The sequence below is a fragment of the Macaca fascicularis genome, chromosome 4, assembly GCF_037993035.2.
Source record: "Macaca fascicularis isolate 582-1 chromosome 4, T2T-MFA8v1.1".
NCBI lineage: Eukaryota > Metazoa > Chordata > Mammalia > Primates > Cercopithecidae > Macaca > Macaca fascicularis.
Window position 1 is genome coordinate 151,820,219 of NC_088378.1, and position 25,523 is coordinate 151,845,741.

General features: G+C 38.1%; 1 protein-coding gene across 6 annotated transcripts in view; it reads right to left on the reverse strand.

Moving 5' to 3' along the window:
• The window catches only part of CDKAL1 (CDKAL1 threonylcarbamoyladenosine tRNA methylthiotransferase), a 713,545-nt gene that overhangs the window by 111,329 nt on the left and 576,693 nt on the right, over positions 1 to 25,523 (reverse strand). For 4 of the 6 annotated variants that reach the window (XM_074038810.1, XM_005553933.4, XM_045389964.2 and 1 more), the window contains one exon: positions 13,884 to 13,946. In XM_074038810.1, the coding sequence (XP_073894911.1) occupies positions 13,884 to 13,946 (63 nt within the window). Of the gene's footprint in view, positions 1 to 11,525; positions 11,665 to 12,555; positions 12,722 to 13,883; positions 13,947 to 25,523 lie in introns of those variants that run through there. The other 2 variants (XM_065544372.2, XM_074038809.1) reach the window with 2 other exon arrangements.

Here is a 25,523-nt window from a genome sequence, read left to right on the forward strand (position 1 = left end):
TCACATTAAAATAACCAGTTATTTATTGAACATATACCATGTGGTGAGTACTAGTGGTAGAGCTGACATTCTAGAAACTACAACTTTACTGCAAGAATAGTCATTTATTGAGTACTTACTGTGTGCGCTTTCCATTTAATCCCTATGATGACCTTCTAAGGCAAGTATTAGCAAATTTCATCGATTCTAAGATGCACATTATTTTATATTTTAGCATTTCTCAATTTAAGACACTGTTGTAATGGGCATTTTTTTCTTAGTGTTATGTAAAATTAATGGCGAGTTTTACAGTTAGTAAGACTTAATAATGGCTTAGAGTCTATGGAATGAAGTATTCTCATTTTACGGAGGAGAAAACCAAGGCAAAGAGAACTTAAGAATCTTGGCAACATCATCTAGCTTGCACGTGGAAGAGTCAGAAATTTTGAAATGTGGATTTTAAAAGTTTAAAATCAAAGACCAAATCACTCTGTTTTTGTGGCTATTTCTAATAAACGAGTGACCACCATTCATGAGAGAAATACAAATTAAAACTACAAGAAGTTATCTTTGTTTTCCTAATAGGGAAAGATTTTAAAAGTTAGTTGACATGGTGTATAGTGGAGGTGTGGGGAAACAAGCGCTCTCTTACCTTGTTGATGGGCACGTACACTGGAACATCTTGCTGAGTGGGTCTCGGCCAATATCTATCATGATTTAATATGTACACACCTAATATCTAGATATTCACTTCTAGGAATTTATCCTACAGGTAACAGTTATACATGAATGAGATGACATGTTTGTAAGATTACACACTGCACAGCACTGTAAGATCAAAAACATCAGATACCACTCAAAGATCCACCAGTAAGAGTCTAGTTAAATAATATGGTGAATAACTGATATATAATATACACAGCTTTTTTTAAACAAAGAATGAAGCAGCTCTTTGTGTACTGTTTGAAATTATCTCCAAGATACACTGTAAACTGAAAAAAGAAACAGAAGACTTTCTAGTATGTTAATATTTAAATTTTTAAAAAGCATGTATCTATATAAAAACACATACTGACATTTACATGAAGGTATGTATTTGTGTATGCATAAAATAACTCTAGAAGCATATATACAAAACCAGCAACAGTGGCTGCCTCTGGAGAAGAAAACGGAGGTCTCTGGGATAAGGTTACAAAGGGAGAATTTCTTTGAATAGGGTATTAAGTGCATGCATTACTTAATTTATAATTAAAACCAAGAGTAAGCTTACTTAGGTCATTCTCCCACAGCTGTGGTTATTACTACTGGGACATTCCAACTGTATTAATTTTTGCAAAGACAGAGCACAAAACTGGGAATTAAAAGACTGGATTTTAGCCCCGTATTTGCTGTGGGATGATGGGTAAGTGCCTTGTATAGTTATAGTACCCAGCTTCAAAGAATAGTAAAATATACTTCATACATATAACACATTCAATTCCAGTCCATAATTCAAGGTCTTCCCCTGGCAGTGGGGAGATGGGGCCCCCGCCCCAATGGATTGTAAGCATCTTACTCTAGTTATTCTGCCTGCCTCCCAGGAAAAACCTCAAATGTTTGTTAAATGGAACTGAATTCTATGAGCTCACAAAGTCAAATAATAAAGGTATATACAAGTCAGAGTGGCAGCAAGAGGTGAGAGCAATCCTCTGTATGTATCAGAAAAGAGGCAAAGAAGGTGAAATTAAACTGGGTCTTGAAGGATGAGTATTAAATCAACAGGACAAAAAAGCCTTTCTTCCCTGAACAACAGAGGAGGGATGGAGTAGGGCAGTGGGACTCCATGAGCTCTAGGGGCCTTCCCAGCTCTATAGTGTAAGACTCTTACCAGGGAGAATGGATAAACCTAGGATTGAACCTAGTATTGAGTTTTCACATGACTGTCTCCAATAGAAGAGAAAGAAGTACCCAAATGCACCATGTTGAAGAGCCCAAGCTCACAACAGAGGGAAAAAAGCAAGAATCCCTAAGAAATTATGTGGGGAAATGCAAAAGTAGGTGGGATACTAAGAAAATGTAAGTATAAAGAATGGTATAAGAAAATCATCAACAAATACGGAAGGAGAAACTGAAAGCAACAAAACCCATGGCCACTGTAACCGTCAGGAAGAATGAAGATTTCTATACACACTCTGCTGAAGTTTCAGAAGAGAAAACATATTAATTCCTCCAATCGACAGATATTTACAGAGCACTTCCTACATGTCAAGAACTGCTTTGGGTGTTGAGGAAACAGTGAACAAAATAGACAGAATCCCTACTTAAGTTCTAGTAATTGTAACTTCACATTAAAATAACCAGTTATTTATTGAACATATACCATGTGATGAGTACTAGTGGCAGAGCTGATATTTTAGAAAGTATAATTTTACTATAAGAATCATAGTCATTTATTGAGCGCTTACTGTGTGCTAGATGCTATTCTAGATACTTTCCACTGAATCCTTATGACAACCCTCTAAGGCAAGTATTAGCAAATTTCATTGATTCATACTTTCTAACAGAAAGTAAACCAGGGAAATGGAGTTCTCAACAGGAAGAAAGAGGAAGGGAGAGGAGGAAAGGAGCAGAGGAGGGGAAGATGGTCGGGAGGAGTGGGAGAGGGAGCGAGGCAAATCCTAAAAACATCAGCTACATCCAATGAAACTTTTAAGTTAGAAATGAAAGTGTCCATAAGAAATAAAAAGTAAATAATAAAGATACAAATAAGCAGCTTTAAAAAGATACCCCCCCACCGCCACCCACAAAGCCTAAATGAATTAGAGATTTCTGTTTTAAGCATTGTAGCTGGATTGTTGTTACACTTTAATGTAATTAAAAGTGGAATAGTCTCCTTTCTTACCCATGTGTCTACCACATAACGATAGCTAAATTCAAACAAAGTTGAGTCTTTAAAATTCCTTTATTTTTATTTGACACATGTGCATTTAAAATGCCCCTGGAGTTCTTAAAGGCACCCAAAGGCAGAGTGTTGAATAATGGAAAATATTAACAATCATTAGGAGAAGCTGGTTGACTTACTTTCTTTCCAGATGCTAAAATTCTCTAGTTTCCCAATTTCAAGAGTGTTAATGTATACGTTTAAAAGTGCAATAAATGCTAACTGTAATCATGTCTTCTTAATCTTACACGAAAACCCCAGTGAGAATAAATTATTGGCCCATGGAAATACTTTCATCTCACTATTCTTTGTAAACAGAAATCTGGAAATGGTTTTGTGCAACCCTGAATCTGTGTTGAAGGCTGGTAATCATCTGAGAGTGGCCTTTCAGCTGCTGTTAAAAATATTGCTGAGGAAGACAAAGGCAGGCCTGGGGAGCCCAGTCGGCAAACAGCATCAGTCCAAACTACCAATCACAGGACCCTCGACAGTCTTCAAACATGAGCAGCGAAGCAAAAGGAGGAAAAAGCAGTAATAGCCTCCTCACTTCTCTAGTGGATGCCTATGTTCCTTGTTTGAAGCCTCAGCAGCATTAATGTTTCTCAGTACATCTCAACATAAATAACTTCAGCTACAAATAAGTTATTAATTATATTTTATGATAAAATGTGTCACAGAGAAACAAAGTGTACCTCCTGGGGGTAGGGAGAAATTGGAAAATTCTTCTTCCTGGAAAATATAGTATGGACACTTTTAAATTTAATTTTTCATTGTGCCTTCTGAACAATTTTCCAAACAGGTTCCCCAGGTTAAAACTTTGTCAACATATTTGAGAGAACCAAAGTCAAATGAAACCTTTTTCTTCCTAAATGAACTAATAAAAGTTTGAAAAACTGTATCTGACACATGTGTTAGCCTTTGATGGGGAGACCAGGTGCATTATATACAAGGATAGGATTAGGAATAGGAAAAAACTTCCTCAGGTCCTTTGTAGTAAACGAAGGGGAAGTTTTACCATCATTTTGTGTTTCATTCCGTTGTGGGTGCTGTTTGTCTTTCGAGCCTCAATTTGCCCAAGTGGAATGTATAATGCTCATGCAACTAGGGTTTCCAGCTAAAAATAGGGCACACAGCTGCATATAAATTTCAGATAAATAATGAATAAATTCTTTTGAGACAGCGGTCTCTCTCTGTTGCCCAGGCTGGAGTGCAGTGGTGTAGTCGCAGCTCACTACAACCACCAGCTCTTGGGGTTAAGCCATCCTCCCACCTTAGCCTCCCAAGGAGCTACAGGCGCCCACCACCACACCCAGCTGATTTTGTAGCTTTTTTTTTTGGTAGAGATGGGATTTTGCCATGTTGCCCAAGGTGGTCTCAAACTTCTGGGTTCAACAGATTTGCCCACCTTGGCCTCCCAAAGTCCTGGGATTATAGGCGAAAGCCAACTGCGCTCTGCAATGAATGAATTTTTAGGATAAATATGTCCTACATATTGCATGGCATATTCTAAAAAAAACAAACACACACAATTTACTGAAATTTGAATTTAAGGGGGTGTCCTTTGTTTTTATTTGCTAACTCTGGCATGTAACAGGTCTTATATATCAAGTAGATGGTGTGCCAGCCAAGTTTGTCCTCTGGATGGGGATGAGAAAGGTTAGTAAGCGCACACTGGTGGGGAGATACAGGAAAAAAACCAGAAAGAGTTGATAGGGCAGGGTATGTATCAAGACCCTGACATCGTCAAGAGAGAAAGAGAATGGGGATACATCTTAACTGGGTGCAAAGACTGATAACCAAGGACACACCCAGGGCAACTGGTGGCAGAACAGGAGGTGAGCAGCCCCGGGATGGATGGGAAGTACTCTGGCTCTTGGCACAGTGACGTTCCTCTTTGTCCCTTTGCTAGTTTCTTCCTTATGTTAGTGAATTTCATAGAGGAAGTATATAACCAATGACAGTTGAAACACAGATACTTTTAGGTATGGTAAACAATCTGAAAATACAGTAACTGCCATACCTATGTAGACTTATTGATGAATTCATTAATACTTTTATACTGAATGTTAGCAAAGGATTTCATCATGAAATGTTGCCTTTTCCCTATTACTGATATTCCTGGGAGTTCTTGGATAGGGAGGTGCAGGGGAGAGAATATGCTTCTAAGCAGGGTATTCTTAAATGATGACCTGGGAAATTTTCCAATCTCTGTACTATGACCCCACCTGTCCATAAAAGGCAGTCACAAATGCAGGCTAGTGTCCAGATCAACTGAACAGGATGGCATCCTGTCTCTTCTCTCTTGCCCTGCTGCCATTTTCCCATCTCCATGTATCATCACTTTAGCTGATTTTCTTTTCAATTTTTCTATGTTTTAGGTTTTTAGCCTCTGGCTAAGCCTATTTCTCTGGCTTGGAATATCCCTTGTAGTGTTGGTCCTAAAACACTTCAATCATTTGGCTGGGACCACTGTGCTGCCAAACTGCCTCAACTCTACCCCTCATGGGAGGGGTGTCAGGGAGAAAAGCAAGCTGGACAGGATTCTATTAGAAACCCAGTGCCCAACAGGGCCTACCAGCCACCTGCTAGTCCTTGTGTGGTATGAGCCCTAAGGCCTGGCTTAAATCATGTTTCCTTTGCCCCAGTGCTGATGCTGAATTAATCAGGCTGGGGAAGAGTGGAGGTGAGGGTGGGTGGCATTTTTAGGATAAACTTGACTGCTTTATTGTCTACTTTACTGGGCAATCATTTAATGGAGTCCTCAACGCTTTCCTCCTGCCTAGGTCTATCTTCTGTCTCTTCTTATTCCTTCTCACACCTCTATTTCTGTTTTTTCGTTTCTTTTTCTTATTTATTTATTTTTTTTAGAGAGAGAGATAGGATCTTTCTATGTTTCCCCAGCTGGACTGCACTGACTATTCACAGGCACGATCATTGAGCATTATAGTCTCGAACTCCTGGGCTCAAGAGATCCTCCCGCCTCAGCCTACCTAGTAGCAGGGACTACAGGCTTGCAACACCATGCCCAGCCACATCTTTATTTCTAGATAGTTTACCTACTTAGGTTTAGCTTTGGGGTAAGGGAAAGAAAGGCAGTGGAGGAAGGCTCACTTTGACCTTGAGCTTAAGTTGTGATTGTCAATCCATTGTTCATTAGAACATTTGACACGATTTTCAGCTACTTGAAGCCTAGAAGTGATGAGCACGGACTCCAGAGCTAGACTGCTCTGTAAGTTACCAGCATATTCACCTTAGAGTGTTGGTATAAAGATAAATGAGTTATATGCATAGGTAAAGCTGTGAGAATACTGCTGGTTACATGGTGTGCTTTAAATGGTTGCTTTATTACAAATTAATCATCATAATAAAAGTCTACTCAGATTTCAATCTTTTTGTCAATCCTCAGGGTAATCAGCTGAGCAAAATTCTGGCATCGATGGGTCTCTGGATATATCATCTTAAGAGCATCAAATTCCTGCCATTTGTAAATACCTCCATTCTACCCATCTCTGCAATTACAGTAAGAAAACAAAGTAAACTCATATGTAAAAAATAATGCTTAATTGTTAGAATAATGCCAAGTTAAAAAGGCAAAGGGAAACATATACAGGTATGATATCAAAATTAGGCTAAAAATGTATAGGTATAATTGTTAAACATAATCTGCTACTCAAATCACAAGCTGATGAGGGTTAAAAATGAGAAAAATGCCTTCAGATTAGGTTGGCATTGATGAGGATGCAAGGAAGGGCTAGGGTTACCCTCTGCTGAAGCAGGAAACAGCTCAGCTATGTCTGCATCTTTGGCAACAACTCTATGGTCAGCTTGAGAGGGAAGATACTTTAATAAACAAAAGCACAGATTTTACACCTAAAGAGCGCTCCAGTATGTCCGTATTTCAAGGCTGGGTCGTTCATTTGGCTTTAGAGTGAGGATGAGGAAATGGATTTAACACTTATTGAGGTACTGACTTCCCTGTGTTTCAAGGGCATACCCTGAGCATGGTTTTCGTATAAGGACACGTATCAATAAAACAATAGGGAATCTCATCAACTAGACATTTATTCAATTGTTCCTGATATTTAACAACATCCCTAAAATTACTTTTTAAACACTTTTTTGTTTTTGCCAAAGATGAGAAATAGAGTTAAGTGCACAAATGGCTTTGGACAATCTGCTGCAGAGAACTGTTTTAAGCATGGCATAAACATGCCAAATCAATAACTTGTTTCTTTATCTGCATGTGCCATGAAAACCTGGCTATCATAGAGTGCCGGATCCATTAAAAACTGAATTTGCTATTTCCAGACAGCAGATAGCTCAAAGCTCAACAGGGCCAGCAGGCAATAATCCAAACCCACATCTCTCTCTCTAGAAAAACAACTCAAAGCACTCTGTTGCTACATTATGTTATTCAAAGCACAGGAGATAATGAAGGCTTGACAATACCATGGCTCTCAGGATGGAGTCAAATGGCCATTATTCTTCAAACAAAAAGAGCTGGGTGAAGTGACTTTTGTAATCTTAAATCACTAGATAAATCTGATTAACAGAGAAATGTAAATCAATAAGTGACATCTGAAATGAAACTGTCCCTTTTACACATTTAAGAAGCTTGATGCCACAGAGACTCCTAGTCTTTCAGGGAAGAAGGGATGGTAGTATAACCCAAGGCTTTTGATATAAATTTTTGCTATATGCCTCTGCCCAAAGCTATAGAAAATATTTTACATTTTTATTATATAATAGTTTACTGTACTCTAGTAGATGTGAATTCCCTGTACACTAGCAGATATGAATTAACAACAGTTCTTAAGGTAGTCATAGGAAGTGTGATTATTGAAATATATGTCAATATTTTTTATATATTTAATACTACCATTAAAAATTCATTGTACTGATACACTACTTAAAATTATCCCACTCAAGTTATGCCTAGAGCAGTCTTTTATCTTTTCTTTTTTCTTTTTTAGAGACAATGTCTTGCTCTGTCATTGAGGCTGGAGTGCAGTGGTGCGATCACAACTCACTGCAGTCTCGAAATCCTGGGCTCAAGCCATCTGATCCTCTCACTTCAGCCTCCTGAGTAGCTGGAAACACAGGCACATGCCACCACACCTGGCTAATTTTTAAATTCGTTGTAGAGACAGGTGTCTCCTTATGTCGTCCAGGCTGGTCTCAAACTCCTAGGTTCAAATGAATCTCCCACCACAGCCTCCCAAAGTACTGGGATTACAGGGATGAGCCACCATACCCAGTCTTTCTTTAAGATAAAAATATAATAAAAATCTCAAAGACTAATATTTTATAGCATCTAATTATTTAAGTAAATAATTTGGGGGTGATAATGATTCTACTTTCCTCATCTTTTATCTCAAACACTTTTTTTTTGTCCCTTACTCAGCCATCAACACTTACTCAACCACTCTTTCACTGCTTTTTTTTTTCTTTTTCTTTTATATATGGGCTCTTGCTCTGTTGCCCACACTGGAGTGCAGTGGTGCAATCATGGTTCACTGCAGTCTGTACTGCCTGGGCTCAAGAGATCCTCCTGTCTCAGCCTCCCAAGTACCTGGGACTACAGGCACACACTACCACACATGGCTAATTTTCTTTTTAAAACATTTTTTGGCCAGGCACAGTGGCTCATGCCTGTAATCCCAGCGCTTTGGGAGGCCGAAGCGGGTGGATCACCTGAGGTCAGGAGTTCGAGACCAGCCTGGCTAACATGGTGAAATCCCATCTCTACTAAAAATATAAAAAGTTAGCCGGGTAGGCTGAGGCAGGAGAATTGCTTGAACCCGGGAGGCAGAGGTTGCAGTGAGCTGATATCATGCCACCACACTGTAGCCTGGATGACAAGAGTGAAACTCCATCTAAAACAAAACAAAACAGAACAAAACAAAACAAAACAAAAACAAAAAAACCCACATTTTTTGTGGAGATGGGGTCTTGCTATTGCCCAGACTGGTCTCAAACTCCTGGCCTCAAGTGGTCCTACTGCCTCGGCCTCCTAAAGTGCTGAGATTATAGGCATGAGCCACCATGTTTAGCCTATTATTTCTTTTATTCAACCACTCTCCGTAGTAATACTTCATTTACCCTACCTCATTAAGAAGCAGCCGTTCCTGAGAGTTTTCAAGGTAAGTAAAAGTTATTCCTAAAATACCAGTTTCTAAAAATTCTATTTTTAAACAAAACATCTGTTTCTAAATGTAAACTGATCCCAATTAGTTTACCCTAAGACTACTGAAATATATGGGGGTATCTGGGTCTAAATTAAGTGGTCTTGGGCAGCTGTACTTTTGGAGTTCCTCTGTTAATGACTTACGGTTTTTATGGCCTGTCCTTGCTCTCATTTAGGATCCTGTCACTTCTTACTAGAGCTCTGAATTCTTGAAGCAATAACCACCCTCATTTTACCTGCTATTAGTGTTGACTGTGTTTTGGGAAACCAGGCATCAGTTTGAACTGATTTGTTTTAAAAAAAGATTGAACTGTTTGTGGATGAGGGACTGAAGAAGTAATGAGGTGGGTGAGGAGAATTACACAATAATTTTAACAATCTGGGCCCAGATAGGCTTTTGTAGAGATTCTGAGCTGTTTTAAAAAGGTGAGATTGCTGCACAAAACATGCTCTGGAGGAGAAAAGTGCTATAGTTAGTTTTCTTTCTACTCACAGGCTAACTTATCAAGCACATAAACACATACATATTTAATGACATATGAATTTGCTTCTAGTTCAGTTGATACATGCATACATACGTAGAAAAGTAATTAAATAATGAGAGTTATCAAAAAAAAAAAAAAAAAAAAGAAAAGCCCACTTCACCAACACAGGAGCTAGACAACAATGTTTCTTCTCAAGTGTGTCCACTGACTTGTATATGCAGAAAAATTATTAATATAACAAGCCACTAAAAGAAAACAAGAAGCCCACTTCACAAAATACAGAAAAATAGTGACTACCTGTTAAAGACTCACTTTTAGTGGTGGAGTACGCATTAATTCATGCAGATTAACTGTGTTTAGAAACTAACTTTGCAGATGTTAAAAACCACTGTAGATGTAAATAAGAACATTTTCCTTCTAAGCATTTCAATTTTTTAGAATAACTTTTCACATTAGCAGATTATAAACGTGTGTTTGGCTAATAAACCTAGATTTCCCCCTAAACACATAATTCTGATAAAGTCTAACAAAAAAGAAAGAGAGAAAGAAACGAAGACATTTTTTTTATGTGCAGAGAAATGTCTTCTTCAGGCCAAGGTCACATAGCCCATGCTAATTTGCATGGTTTTAAAAAAAGTGTTCTAATTATAGCCTACTCTAACATATCTGTGATTCATCAAAAGAAAAAAAAAATCAACTCCAGGTTGGACTTTTTGTGACCTGGAAGCTCTCTGGCCCTGTAACCCTCCTTCGTACTTAGTATGGTGTGTTTTCAGAAACTGTAATACAAGTTATGTTTATTACCTGCTTATTAAAATGACAAAGGAAATAACATAATGCATAAAATATAACCAGATTATCCGCTAGTTTGGATTCCCTTTACTAATGTTCTCTTTTAGAAGGACAGATAAATGGGAATTAACTTTTGTCAAGCCCTTTTGTATGAGTCTTTATTTATTATAAGAATTCCTGAAAACGACTTAAGAAGTGGACATGGAACCAGAGACAACAAACAAAAATGAAATTCTTCTAGTTTCAGGTAACATTTCTTAGTGCAAGAAATAAAGTATTTTCTAAGCCTTATTCTGGGTACACATTTTGCTCTGAGCTTTATTTGCTTTTTGCAACAGCATTTAAGAGAAAACCAACTCACCATTTACAACCTAAACAATGGCTTTGGGGTATGATTAAGAAATGCACCTGGGCTCACTCAAACAACACGTTTGTTTAACCTGGTGACTTTCCTGTGTCTGGGGTCAGGCAGGAGCAATCTTGGTTGGGGGCAGGAAAGAAAAGCAAATACAACTGACTCACTGAGAACAAAATGGTTGCACTAACTACCCTTTGTAATTACAACTGTTTTAACAGTTTCTAGTAGGCAAGGCTATCATTTCAGTGACCCACTGTAATTTGGGATGAAACCCCAGGAAATTATGCCAACTTTGGAATAGGAGTTGCATTTCTGAGTTTACTCAGCATGATGAATCCACTAAAATGCTGACTATCCTTTTTTTGGCAGAAACTTATGTCAAGGGGAAAATGAACATTAAAATGAATATAGCTAGAGAGACAAACCATCACAGCATTCACTTCCAGGAGCAGACCATAGTTTATTTTACTTTCTGGATCTTTTTATTATGGAACATTTCAATCATATAGAAAAATGCAGAATAAAATAATGAACACCCCCCCAACATCATTTAGTTTTGATAATCACCAATACGTGGCCAATCTTATTTTATTGTACCCTATCCACTCTGCTCTTCAAAATTATTAAAATATATATATATATATATATTCTTTTAGAGATGGGGTCTTGCTCTGTTGCCCAGGCTGGAGTAAAGTGGTGCAGTCATAGCTCACTGTAACTCGAAATCCAGGGCTCAAGTGATTCTCCTGCCTAAACCTACCCCGGTGGCTAGGACTACAGGTGTGCAACACCATGCCTGGCTAATTTTTAATTTTTTTTTTTTTTAATAGAGACAGAGTTTCACAATGTTGCTCAGGCTGGTCTCAAACTTCTGGGCTCAAGCGATCCTTCAGCTTCAGACTCCCAGAGTGCTGGGATTACCGGCATAAGCCAATGCATCAGCCTGCATTAAAGCAAATCCCAGACAACTGATGTTGTATTTCATAAAAGCTTCCACTGACAATATATGTATATATTTTCATAAAGATCACTACAGAAATCTCACTGAGCATGAGATGTCTAAACCAACTTTAACCACATCTTGTAAAACATTTTACACTAAAACCTTTCTGCCTAGAAAACCAATTTGCTTGAATGTAAGTGGGTAATTAAAATGACAAAATAAGTTTAAACACAACCCTCTATTAATTTATGGGAGGAAAAATAGTAACATTCTCAGATTGGGAAAATAGTGCATGTTACTTTATCCCTATGGTTCTAGTCTTTGTGGACATTCCAACCAATGAGAGACAAGATTAAAAGTAACATGGTTAGATTTGCCTGGATGGAGCTTAGAAGAGTAGGTAGAGGCTACTAAGGGGGCCAGGAGCTGCCTGGAATAAAACTTTTCCATTTTCCTTCACTACTGTACATCCAGAATAAAACAGAATGCCAACAGGCCAAAACTTAGGAGCTTCAAAAGGCACTCATCAAGCAGTCTAGCTATTTACAATAATTTATTACCAATCTTAAAGATCAAAAGGAACTCCATCAAGCATTTAGATTCAATTCCTCACTGCCTGATGACTAAGTTGTAGAGGAATGAAGGGAAGCCAAAATAATCTGAGGTGACTTTGATACAATGCCACAAAGGATATGAAGAGGAAGCTGGTAGAAGCTGCGAATGGCTAGGTTCCATTAAGAGTTCTAATAAAAGAATGGAATTTCCCTTAACTGAGAATTTAAAAATGTTAGAAGTGGGCGAAATCTAGACAAGCCAGGCAAAACCTGTGATTTGCCATTGCCTTTTTTTGGTTGTTGTTAAATGTTAACTTTAGCCACTGCTGCACTTATGTTCATTAAGTGGCTTCATCTAAAAAAAAAAAAAATGCAATGTTACCTTCAGAAATCTGGCCAATCTCATTCCTTTTGCTGTTGTATTACTTATCAGCCTGCTCCTTCTGTGTGCATTGTCAGACACTATTGGCTCTCTCAATCTCTTTCAAACAAATTGCTGCATTCTGCAATGTGATTGATTTAGCTTGAAAAATGTAACTTGGAATGAGATAATTTTTAGTATTACATATCACCATGGTCACATGAAGCATAAACATCTCTTTTACAAGTTTTTGCTGCTTAAGTCAATTGGTCACTATAGAAACACTAGAAGCTAGTGTTTCAAATTCTTTTCAACTTCTATGAACTGGCACAATTTTTCCCTCCTGAATCCAGACATCTCTGTATTTTCAACCGAGGAAAGTAGTTTTCACACTACTTATTTTGGCTAGTTAAAAAATCCCTACCACATGTCTCCCTGTAAATTCATAGATAAAGATTTAAGTTTATATTAGCATTTCAACTGTGCACATTTTTTGTTTGCTTCTGAAATCACCTCGAATTAACAGATTTACTGGAATCTTACTTACATGGTTTAGAAGTTTTGCGCAAGTCTCAGAAACCTTGTAATCTATTTCCCCATGAAGATGTGGTGTTAAGCATTTTCTTAAAAATGGCTACATATTTTTTCTTTTTAAAAGAGTCCTTATCTTTTACAAATATATTGTAAAATACTTACAAGTGAAAAGATGTCTAGGAATTCTTCAAATATGAGGGATGGAGAATGTAGGGTATAAATGAAACAAGACTGACTATGAATCTATGAAGCTGTGGGAGGAGTACATGGGGGTCATTATGTTATTTGGTCATTTTCTGTGTAGCAAAGCTCTAGGCAGTAGATATTTCAGATATAATGCTAGGTACTAATTTTTATTAGGATTTTTATTTAGAAAAATAATCTATCAGGAGCAATGAAGAATCAAGTTTTGCAGTCAGCATTTCAAATATCTTTACCAATCCGAAACCTAAGTTCCTCCAGTACAGTGTTCAGAGAGAAAACACAAAAACTAACCAAACAAAATATACCCCAAAATGTATCTTTTCACTGTCTTTGAGATTTCAGTGCCAATATATAACTAGATTTCAATGTGAATAAAATATAATTATTATAGTTCAGAAATATAACATTTCTGTTTTCTTTAAAAGGGATAAAGAGCTAAAAAATTTAAATTGAAATATAAATGTAATTGGCAAGTGTATTTCATAATCACCGTATCTTGGTGAAAATTGTACTATACATTCGGAAAGACTTTAATACTTAATATGCTATTAACATGCTTCTCTTACCTTGTGATTATATGGACTGTAAGAATGAAATACCCGAGAAAGATCTTTTGTCCTTTGCTTTTTCTGTGAAAAGAAAAAACAAAAACAACATACAAACAATTCAGTTGACAGCAGATAAAAAATATACGTGTGTATATATCTCTATCTACATATATAAAGATATTGTTTATTTTTTTAGAGATTCTTCTTTTGTGGAGGCTGAGGAGACACAGGGATGCAATTAAAAACCAAAGTCACTTTACGGTTATGTGGGTCATTGTCACAGAACAACCAGGTGACCTCTTCCTAGAAGATTTCATAACTAAAACACTAATCATCATCAAAAACTGTATTTGAAAATACATAAAATAGATATCTAAGACTAAAATGAAGAAAAAACTGAAAAAGAAAGAAAATTTAATACACAGGCACTTCTATTTTCATTGTAATACCAACTGCTGTTACTCAGAATTGGGCACAGACATTCATTCATTTACACGATACGCCTCCTTCAGGCTTCCTGGTTATGGCTTGGGTCTGTCTGCTTGAGCTTGCAGCTGTGAGGATACCTTTATTGTGTCACTGCTATATAGCCTAGGTACCTTGCATGGTGTTTTACACACAGTAGGTACTCAATAAATATTGGCTAGGTTAATGAATAAAAGAATGTATGAGTTATACAGGCATATAACTCTTAATATCTGTAATGATGACACATAAGCCTCATAGATTAGTTATGAAGAGAAGGTTCTTTTGGCCAAGCATGGTGCCTCATGCTTGTAATCCTAGCACTTTGGGAGGCCGAAGTGGGCGGATCGCTTGAGGCCAGGAGTTCAAGATCAGCCTGGCCAACATGGAGAAACCCAGTCTCTACTAAAATTACCAAAAAAATTAGCCAGGTGTGGTGGTGGACGTCTGTAATCCAAATTACTCAGGAGGCTGAGGCAGGAGAATCACTTGAACTTGGGAGGCAGAGGTTGCAGTGAGCCAATATTGTATCACGGCACTCCAGCCCGGGTGACAGAGGGAGACTCCATCCCCCACCCCCCAAAAAAAGAGAAGGCTCTTTTCACTTCTAATGACATGCTCTTCTTAAGCTGAACCCAGGCATTACATGAGTCCCCTCTCCATCCCCTGCTCCTGGGTGTGTCTGTGGCAAGCAAGAAGTAAGACGTTTTCTTACTACAGCCAATTAGTTAATATAAAAGTGGCTTTTTCCTCATCCACTGTGATCCCTGCCCCATAACCACCATGAGCAATTTGTGTACGGGTCTGAATCTTCTATGCATACACACATGCGCGCACGCACACACACACACACAGATTACCACTGCTTTCAAAGAAAAGAGATTATTCTATGTACAGCTATCCCTTAGTACTCCCCGTAGATACCAAAATCCACTGATGCTCAAGCCCCTTATATCAAATAATGCAGAATTTGCATGTAACCTATACACATCCTCTTGTACGCTTTAAGTCATCTCTAGATTGCTTAGAATATCTCATACAATGTAAATACTATGTAAATAGTTGTTATACTGTATTTTATGTGTATTATTTTAAATTGTACCCTTATTATCGTTATTATTTAGAGACAGGATCTCACGCTGTGGCCCAGGCTGCAGTACAGCGGTACGATCATCGCTCACTGCAGCCTTGAGCTCCTGGGCTCAAGTGCTCCTTTTGCCTCAGCCTCTACCTGGGATCACAGGTGCGACACACCAAGCCTGGCTGTTCTTTTTAATTTTTCTAAATATTTTTGATGCCCTGTTTGTTGAATCCACAGATGTGGAACTTGCAGTTATGGAAGGAAGACTATACATTGTTCTGAAATTTACTTTTTCCACTACACAATTTGTCCTGGCAAAACTTCCTTGGTTGTACGTACAGATCAGCAATTCTCTAAAGGGAGTTTTTCAAAGTTTTTGACATCCAAAAACTTTACAAATGCAAACTTTTCTGTAATTCATTTCAGTTTTTTAATATAATCATAATCTTTGCACAAACATCTTTGCCAGCCTGAGTGTATTTAAAAATAATAAATTATGGAAATCCAGTTTCAGGATCAGACAATACACACATGTATTACCTTAACAGGTAAAGTCAAATTGCCTCCTCCCCACAAACATTGCACCAATTTGTCCCCCTCAGCAACAGTGAATGAGAGAAGGGATCTCAGCTTAAGTTGGTAATTCTCAAGAATTTCTCTCTTCCATTTAAAGGTTAGAATGTTTCTAAATTTACAGAGGCAATCAATGTTTTTAGAACAGATATTGAACATTTTCCTAGCTGGCAATAACAGAATTTATTTCTTGTCCATCATAGGTTAGCCCACAACCACATCTTGAAATTCTGTCACACAGGTGGTCTGTTGGTCCTTAACATTGCCCCTGTCTTGCTTCTGTTTCTACTCTGATGTTATTCCAACTGCCAGGAGACTGCTTCTGTCATCACTTGTGAATGAATCCTAGACTGCTATCCTGTGTTCTAGGGAAGTATCTTCTACCTCCTCTAGTGTCCTCAAGGACACAGCTATCATACCTCCCCAGTGCCGCAGACCCCTGCCTAGCTCTACATAATCTTCTGCATCTCCTTAGTTAAGCAGTTGGACCCGATATTAATAAGCACCTTGTAAATAAAATCATTTGTGCATACTCATAGTATGAGTTTCCTTGTAGATCAGTTTCCCTATTTCAGAGCTGTCTTTGAAGTCACAATTCCAGTGGCAGTCCTTCAAATCACCTGGCCTTGTTGCTACCATCTGACACCCACTGAAAAGTCATCTCTCCTGCAGCTCAGTCAAAATTCCTGCCTTCTCTCTCCACCTCTGAGCAGTGCTTCTGACCACCAAATTCTAAAGTAATTTAACACTCCTTTCCCCTGGAGAGCAAAAATGTATCAGTAAGATAACTGGAAACAGTTCCTGTGGCTAATGAAATGTTAGTTCTGTGAGCCTTGGAATCTGCTTTGAACAGGTCATTTGCCCATCAAAATTTCATTAGCTTATAATTTTTTCTTTTCTTTGCATATGCCCACTTATTCGGTGAAACAGTTCTTGGCTTATACTTCAATCAGAAGAAAAATGATGGAGACTAACACTTCCTTTGTTAAGAGACTTGATATAAAACACTGGGGAAAATATTTTCAGAAAGGAAATTATGCTAGATAAAATAAAATAGGTAGCATATCAGTATTAAACTTAGGAGGTGCCCCAAGAACTGAGGCTTATCAGAAACGGCTGAGTGACCAGCTTGCATTGGCAGGTGGAAAAGGAATATTCAGAAGTTGTTTCGTGTGACCTAATGTAGGTTTTGATTTTACTTTGATGGCTAACACTTATACATGCTTTTTATCCTAAGTACCTCAATTTTGGGAAATAAATGGAGGATAACTAAATAACACTATGCATATTAGCCTCAAAGACCCAGTAAAGAAACAATGCCTTTTCTGACAACAAATTTATTATATACAAATACTGTGAAGTCTTGGCATATTGAAGGTTATAGGCATCCACCCAGTTAACTGAAAACCACTGCTATTCTTCCTCTGAGATCAGTCACACAACAGTGGAGTATCTTCTGGAATCCAGAACAGGGGTTGGCAAACTATGGACCTGTAGCCAATCCGACCTGCTGCCTGTTTTTATTTTTATTTTTAAAAGTTTTATTGAAATGCAGCCACAAATCCTAAAGTCCTTACTATATGGCCCTTTATAGAGAAAGGTAACCACCCCTGATCTAGAATCTCTATCCCTGACCATGTCTGCTTCTGGAAGTCGTCCCTTAACTCCAAACCCCATGAACAACTAGCTACCCTGCAAAATTCCTGGCTCCTTCTATTTGCTCAATGGACAGTTCCAAGAGCCAATCGTAACCTATATACTGAAACACTGGGATGAATGTACCAAGCATAATAACAATTAGCTGTCTTGTTTTCAGGATATCTCCTCAGTGCTTCGATGTACAGGCAAAAAACACTCCAAGTGGCTTTCTAGAGCATGCTGAAATAGATATGGGGCTTTCAGAGCTGTCTGTATTCACACTGTAACTGCTGATGACAGAAGCTCTGAGAAGAAATCCTTTACTAAGTTCTAGCACTAAAGCCAAGTAAGTTTCATACACAAGTAACTAAAACACGGCCATTATGACTAGTGAGCCAGTTTCTCCTATGTAGGCAATGTTAAGAGAACTACTCTACAAAACCTGTCGAGCCTTGCTATCAGCAGTTTTAACTGAAACGAAAAGCTGAGCCAAAAATGGAATAATTAGGTATTTTCCTATTGCATCATAGCGTATGCCTAAATTACCTCCCAGTTTTTAGCCTGTTAAAACAAACATCTCAGTCATGTAACCACCTGTTAGTTCTCCAAACGTTTAAAAAGTAAACATGTTAAGTTGCGTGATGGACTTGTAACAAGGGTGGCCAGAGTACTGTGAGTATGGCAAACATTTTTCCCCAAATTGTACAAGGTACCTTGAAGTTACCTTCATCATTAATCCCAAGGTACAGGTCACAGAGATGAGAGGATATTTAAAAGTAATTACATGCTGCGTCCTGCATTCTATGTGGGCTGCCGTGGGTTTAAAAAATGAGGCAGTATGCATGTTTGGTAAAACTTCTAGATTCCCGAGAAGCTGAACCTCTGTAATCTTCATCTTACAGGCACTTCATAAATTGCTTTCATATTCCACTCTCCAAGGACAGAAAACACTGATGACCTTTTTTTTTTTTTTTTTTTTCTTATACTCATGTTTAAACTCCTTTACAGACAAAACCAAACAAAACTAAAGACCCCAAGAGAGTATTTTTAACAGTTCAGGTTTCCAGACAATGTAATCATTTCAATTTTTATGAAAGATACATAACAGAGCTCAGTTCTAAAAGAGGCTCCACATGTTATAACAGCTTGTATTCTGAATGTGAGGTTATACAACCAATCAAATTTTAGCAGTATCCACGAACTTAACTTCTTTTGGTTCCCCAAACCAATTCAATGCTTTCTGTATCCATTCTCTAGTTGTTGATTAAAGTTTTCCCAAACAAAACGGTGTTATTATAAGGAAAAGCTATAATAAGACTATGGACTTCATTTCTACATACAGAGTCTTAAAAACGATAAAGCCTACAAGTTTTCAAAGGGTTTGATATGTTTAAGGTATATTACAATACAATTTAAATGTTCCGCAAGCCTTCATCATACTTTGTGGTAAGAAGCCAAAGGAGCAGGGTTGAGTTTCAGCATGCTGCATTTTTCCTGCTCCCTTTCTGGTAGAGAGCCTAGGTAGTTAGCCTGTCAACTGGCAGGTAGCAGAAAGGCAGGAGGAAAAGATAAGGAACTAAGGCAACTCACGAACTGGACAATCAGGTTCGGAATAGAGTCACACAGGAGTGCCTGAGGCAAAAAGGCAATGGTGGTCTAATGGGGACCAAGAGTTATGCCCGAAAAAAATTCCAAAAGAGACTGGAGTGCAATTCCAAGTAATACATGCTAGGGCTCCAGGACTGGTGAGTTACTACATGACAGAAACAGACAGTAGAAGTTAGAAAACTACATCCTAAGGCAAAAGGGCTGAAAGAGCCAAGAGGTGCAAGATGAAAACAACAAGTGACTGAGGGTCAAGGGGTCCTTGGTGAAGAACTAGTCAGGAACTGGGAGAGTCACGCAGAGAACAAGGGCTTACTAAGATGCAATAAGAGACACTGAAGTCAGGGATAGGAAATGAAGAAGCCAGTAAACACTGAGTGCAGTGAAGGTGTTAACTACCAAGGATGTGGACTGACGCTAAGGCAGGTCTGATGTTTACCTTGGGAACTTCCTGCGGGGGTGGGTTCCAAAATAAGGGTGTGGGCAATGCTGGGCCCATTACATTTAGTCAGCAATGTGACAGCATTTGGTTGAAGAAGGAAAATGTTATTTCTGATGGGAGAGTTCAGTGTTTGATAAAAGCAGGCATAAAAGAACTGATTCCATAGATAGATTATGCTTTTATAGACTATAACGAAGAAGACTGAATATAGGTACATGGAGACAGAGAGAAAAGGGAGTACCTAGTTGGGCTGAAGAAATGGCTAAATGATTAGAACACATAATGCAAAAAATACAGTGACAAATGATCCAATTTGTGCTTCAGAAAGAGCTTCCTAATGGTGTTAAAGATAAAGCCCAAGTGGGACAAAGGCAAGTAGCTGAAGACAGTAGGAGAGGCTGTTGCAAAATCACTCAGAAAAAAAATAACACCTTAAATTAAGCTAGGGGCAAGGGAAGAAGGCGGGACAGATCTGATTAACAGCTGGGAAGCAGGATGGACAGCTCTTGGTAACTGATTAGATAGGAGTACAGAGAGGCATGAGCAGAAGAGGACTCCCAGGCTACTGGCACAGATAACCAAACAGGAGAAGTACCCTTCATTGACAGAAGAATCTAGACTGAGACGGGTTTGGAGACTGGGGGAAAAAAAGATAATTCAGTTCTGAATATAGGGCACTTGAGGAGGCTGTAAGACATTTGGAGAGAAAATAAGAAGGAAGTTAGATATAAAGGACTTGGGAGTCATGAGCATATTGGTGTAATTTAAAGCAGGACAGGGATGGGATCACACAGGGAGAATGTAGAGCGATGGAGGCAAGAAGATAAGAAGATTGAGGTTAAAATCCTAGCGAACAATAGCTGTTTGGTCTTGGGCCAGGTATCTGCTCTGTACTTCCTATATAAAATGAAGACGCTAGATTTGGCCACTGCTTCTCAATCCTTGTTGCAGGTTAGAACTATTAGCGAATCTTTAAAATATACCAAAGCTTCAATCCTAATCCCCAGTGACTCTGACTTAATTGGTCTTCTGGGGCCTGGACAAAAGTGTATTATTTAAAAGCTCTCGGGTATTTCCAAAGTGTGGCCAAAGATGAGAAACACTAGTCAAGATGATCCCAAAGGTCTCTTCCAACTGTTAGCCTCTATGATTCTGGATCGGTTCCCCACTGTCTTTCAGCTACTGCCATTCTGTGTTCTGAATTCTATCAGTCATTTTAATCTCTGTATTATGCCTGCAGCTTTGCCTTATTTCTTGACCTCTTCCTTTCCATAAAAGAATGGACTCTCTATGTAAGAATTCCTCTGGGGCACAGTAAGGCTGTGGCTGCAGTACAACCTGCTACTGTATATTTAGTTCCCTAGCTGGTAAGTGCTTCTGAAAAATAAATGGAAAGCTAATTTAATACACTGGACTTTTTATTGTGTTATCAATGTGTAAAGCATCAGAAGCTTAATTAAAAGTACTTGAAAATATCAGCGCTCAATCACAATCTCACTTTTATATTATACATATTTTGATAGTGTCCCTAAGATGATAATACTCATTTAAGATCAATGAGAAGAAGGGGAAAAAAAGTCCCTGGGATTTAAACCATGAACCTCAAATTTTAGAAATCAATTATAACATCAATGATGTAAAATACAGTTAGTGATAAAAAAAAAAATCCCAAAATACACAAGGAAACAGGCAAACTCTTCAAAATCTCATCTGCTTTTCCTTCATAAGGCACATATAATACTTCCTTATTCTTTTATGAGAAATTACTGTGAGGGTGGCAGGGAAAACAAAGAACAAGGAGGCTGTGGCTCTATGCCATATTTTTTTTTACCCCTTACTCTCTAGGTAGGTCTGCAAAATAACTAAGATGACCATAAATGCTTTTGACTGCTGTCTTGAATTTCTTTCTCTCCATCCATTTACAGCAGATTCAAGGAAAGTTATCAGGGTCTTCAGTTTCTCCCATATCCAAGTGGTGGGGGCATAGAGTAAGCATTTCTTAGAGGACACCAAAACAGTAGACTTCTCTAAGAGTGGAAGTTAGAAAATAGGTAAGTGAATTTGTTCACCCAACTGTAATGATATTCAAATAAAATAACCAAGCAAATGTGCAAATGTATAGCTGATTTTAAATCACAGTAGATATCAGTGGGAAATACTTTTTTTTTTTTTTTTTCAGCCTTACAGTTTCTAAAATAACCTTAGAGGAAGGAAGTTGCAACCATCAGCCTCTCATTTTCACAGGGGACAGGGAGTGGGGGTGGGAGAGGAGCAGGCACCATTTATCCTGGCAGGTATTTAACTAGGCAACAAATGCTGAAGAAAATGCAAATAGAGAATTCTGTGTTAATTCAGTGATGTGTGATAAAATGTAGGTTGCCATACCTTCTCCTATCAACCCCATTTTATTTTCTAAAGAGAACATTTCTTTGCAAGGAAAGGTCATTATTTGGTAACAAAGGCAAGGCTAGCACATGAGGAAAGCAAGAGACTTAACTAATTTATAGTAATAAGTGTTGCCAAAATGATTAGCCTTTACTAGCAGTTAGGCCAGAAACAGCCTTAAAACATAGGTCAAATCCCTGCAAAATAAAAAGACAAAGTCAAAGGGCAGTAAGTACACCACAATAGTTCATTCAAACGTCCTTTGTCTGACAACTTCTGGGTGCTCAAAAGTAGCCCACAAGAACATGAGTTGCCATAAATCTTAATTCAATATCACTAACCTTCACTCTGCCCTTCTAACTGACCACAATTGTTAACTGTATGTCTTATCTGGATTATTATAGTATTGTTTTCTTTCCTGGACTACCTGTGTCCAATCTTCACCCTCTAAATCAATGGTTGGCAAAATATGACCTGTGGGCCAAATACTACTGGCTGCCTTTTGTATAGTCTGTAATTTGTCTGTACATTTAAAAATGGCTGAAAAAAAAAATAAAAAGCACAAGAATATTTGTGACACATAAAAATTGTATGAAATTCAAATTTATATACATAAAGTTTTATTGGAACACAGTCATGCTCATTCCTTTATTAACATTGTCCATGGTTGCTTTACTGCTGTCATGGCAGAGTTGAATGGTCGCAACAGAAAATGTACAGCCTATAAAGCTGAAAATATTTACTATGTGGCCCTTTTTTAGAGTTTGCTAACCCTTGCTCTAAACCGTTGGTTTGCAACCCTGGCTACAAATTGGAATCACCTGGGGCTTTAAATAATACTGAGGTGTGGGTCCCAGTGCCGGATATCCTAATTGATACAGGGTGCAGCCCAGGAGTCGGGTTTTAAAACTTTCTCCAGGTGATGCGAATGTGAAGCCAGAGTTTAGAACCTTTGTTTAATCCCCCTTTACTGAGGCCAGAGTAAGCTTTACAATGCATGGTCAACTAAGGCACTCTTCCGTTTAGGACTCCCTACTGCTCAGAGAATCGAATTTCAACTTCTGCATTCAAGCTTGTCCCACTTTTCCAGCTAACACCAAAGGCAATGTCTTGTTCCTTAGAGACCCTGCATTTTTCTGACTCCACATCTTGCTAATGCTACTCCCTCTGCCTGGAATGCCCCTGCCACCATCTCCATGTATTAAATTCATTCCAAAGGTCCCAATTCAAAGATCACTTCTTCCATGCAGGATCCTCCCAAACAGAAAGAACCCACCTATGTGCTTCCAGAGATCTCTTTACCACTTTCATCGTGAGTTAACTCCACCTCGAAGAAAGAAACTACGTGTCGGTCATCTGGATAGCATCCCTTCCTTCAGTAACACTTTATTCAAGTGCCTTGCATATGGGAGATGGCAAAAAAACAAAAAACAAAAAACAAAAAAACAGGCCGTGTACCCCTTTAAGTTCACAACATTTCAGTTTTACCTTCATTGAAACTTCTAGTTCTTCAAACTATCCATTCAGGTCACCTTTTTCCTCCAGGTTCTAAATTCAGACACAACACTTCAATCTATTTCTTGTCAGTAACCTGAGCTTCCACATTGCTTTGTCCTTCATTCCCCCTACAATCTCCCACTCCCACCTTATATAGTTAAATCACTCAATCCCTGAGCACTTGGCGACTTAGGCCACCTCAGCACTACTTGGTCATTCCTCTGTGAGTAGATATTCAATTGCTGTTTCTATTCTTCATAAGAGCCTCCCAACCAGTTTCTGTCTCCATTCTCATCCTTTATATCTAAAATCCATTCGCCGAGCTCTAAAACTTAGGTGATTAATTGAATGACATATTCATTCAACATATTTACTGTGTGCCCATTGTGCAGGCATCATACTAGTGAGACAGAAAGAAAGCTGGATGAGGCCACTGGACTCAATAGAGCTTTCAAACCAGTGGGAAGAAATAATTACTATACTTAACCAAGCAAGCAGGCACACAATAAGTGCATAAATGTTTGTTGGATTAATTCCAAAAGTTCTGAATATTGACATTTGGTATTAACACTGCTCACCAGATTACTAAGTCTAATGCAAATTTTTGTGCTGGATGGAATTATTACTTTTATAACTATAAATAGTACTTCAAGACAATAATTGTAAAAATTCCAGAATTTGAAACATGTTTCCCAGGGATTTTGCTTTGAGTCCATTTATATTCAAGGCATGAATTTCTTTTTACTATGTTTGCACTCTCATAAAGATTGCTCCTTTCTCCAATGACAAGTTCCATAGAGAACAGGGGAATGACAGCATTTAGTATCTTTTGTTGAGAGAAAAATATTAGGAAAGGAAAAAATCAACAGCTATATAGCATGGTTAACCCTTACCTTAAAAAAGTAAGTAAATAAACAATCAATTGCAGTCCAGAATGTAGCCAGACAACTGATTTGCTGCCCACATATACATATATTAGGCACTAGTTTTTTTTTGTATTTGTTTTTTTTTTTTATGAGACAGAGTCTTGCTCTGTTACCCAGGCTGGAGAGCAGTGGCACACTCTAGCTCACTGCAACCTCTGCCTCCCAGGTTCAAGCCATTCTCCTGTCTCAGCCTCCCAAGTAGCTGGGACTACAGATGCCTGCCACCACGCCCCCTTCTTTTTGTATTTTTAGTAGAGACAGGGTTTCACCATGTTGGTCAGGCTGGTCTTAAACTCCTGACCTCAGGTGATCCAACTGCCTCAGCCTCCCAAAGTGCTAGGATTACAGGTGTGAACCACCACGCTGGGCTGAAGACACTAGGTTTTATAACATACCCAAATAACTGAGACTACAAGAATAAATACTGTGTCCCCATCAATGTCCTCGCCCCTTTGAATATCCCGAATCTAAACTGTTTGATAAAGCAAAGCAAATAGGGCTTAATCCAAGACTTGTTGAATTTTACTTTCCAATAATTTTAGTATTTCTGGATACATTCTTGATATAAATATTACCAATGCATGAAGAAGTTTCAGTTATTTCTAAAATTTAAAATGTTCCTTTAACACATGACAAGATAACTATTCTCGCACTGCTATTTTAGAAAAATTAGCAGTTACAGTGCTAAAACTCTCAAAGTCTGTCCCATCCTCAAAACCCAGCAGATAGTGTGGGGCAACAAATTCACTGCTATCTATGTACTACACTGTTTTTAATTTCGTTTTCAAAGTTCAAATTAGGAAGGGTGACAACAAGTGGTTTTATTTATTTAATTTTTTTACCATTTGCTTAATAATAATAATGCCTGATACCAATAAATTATTTTGGTAAAGACAGACAATATAATTAAACACAAAGTTAAAAAAGGAAGTTATGTTAGAGATGTAACTATGAGAGAGTAACACTGTGCAACTGGATAAAATAAATGCAGTGTGAGTTTTGCTAATTAGTATCCTGGAGTTCTATGTATTTCTATATTGTCATTA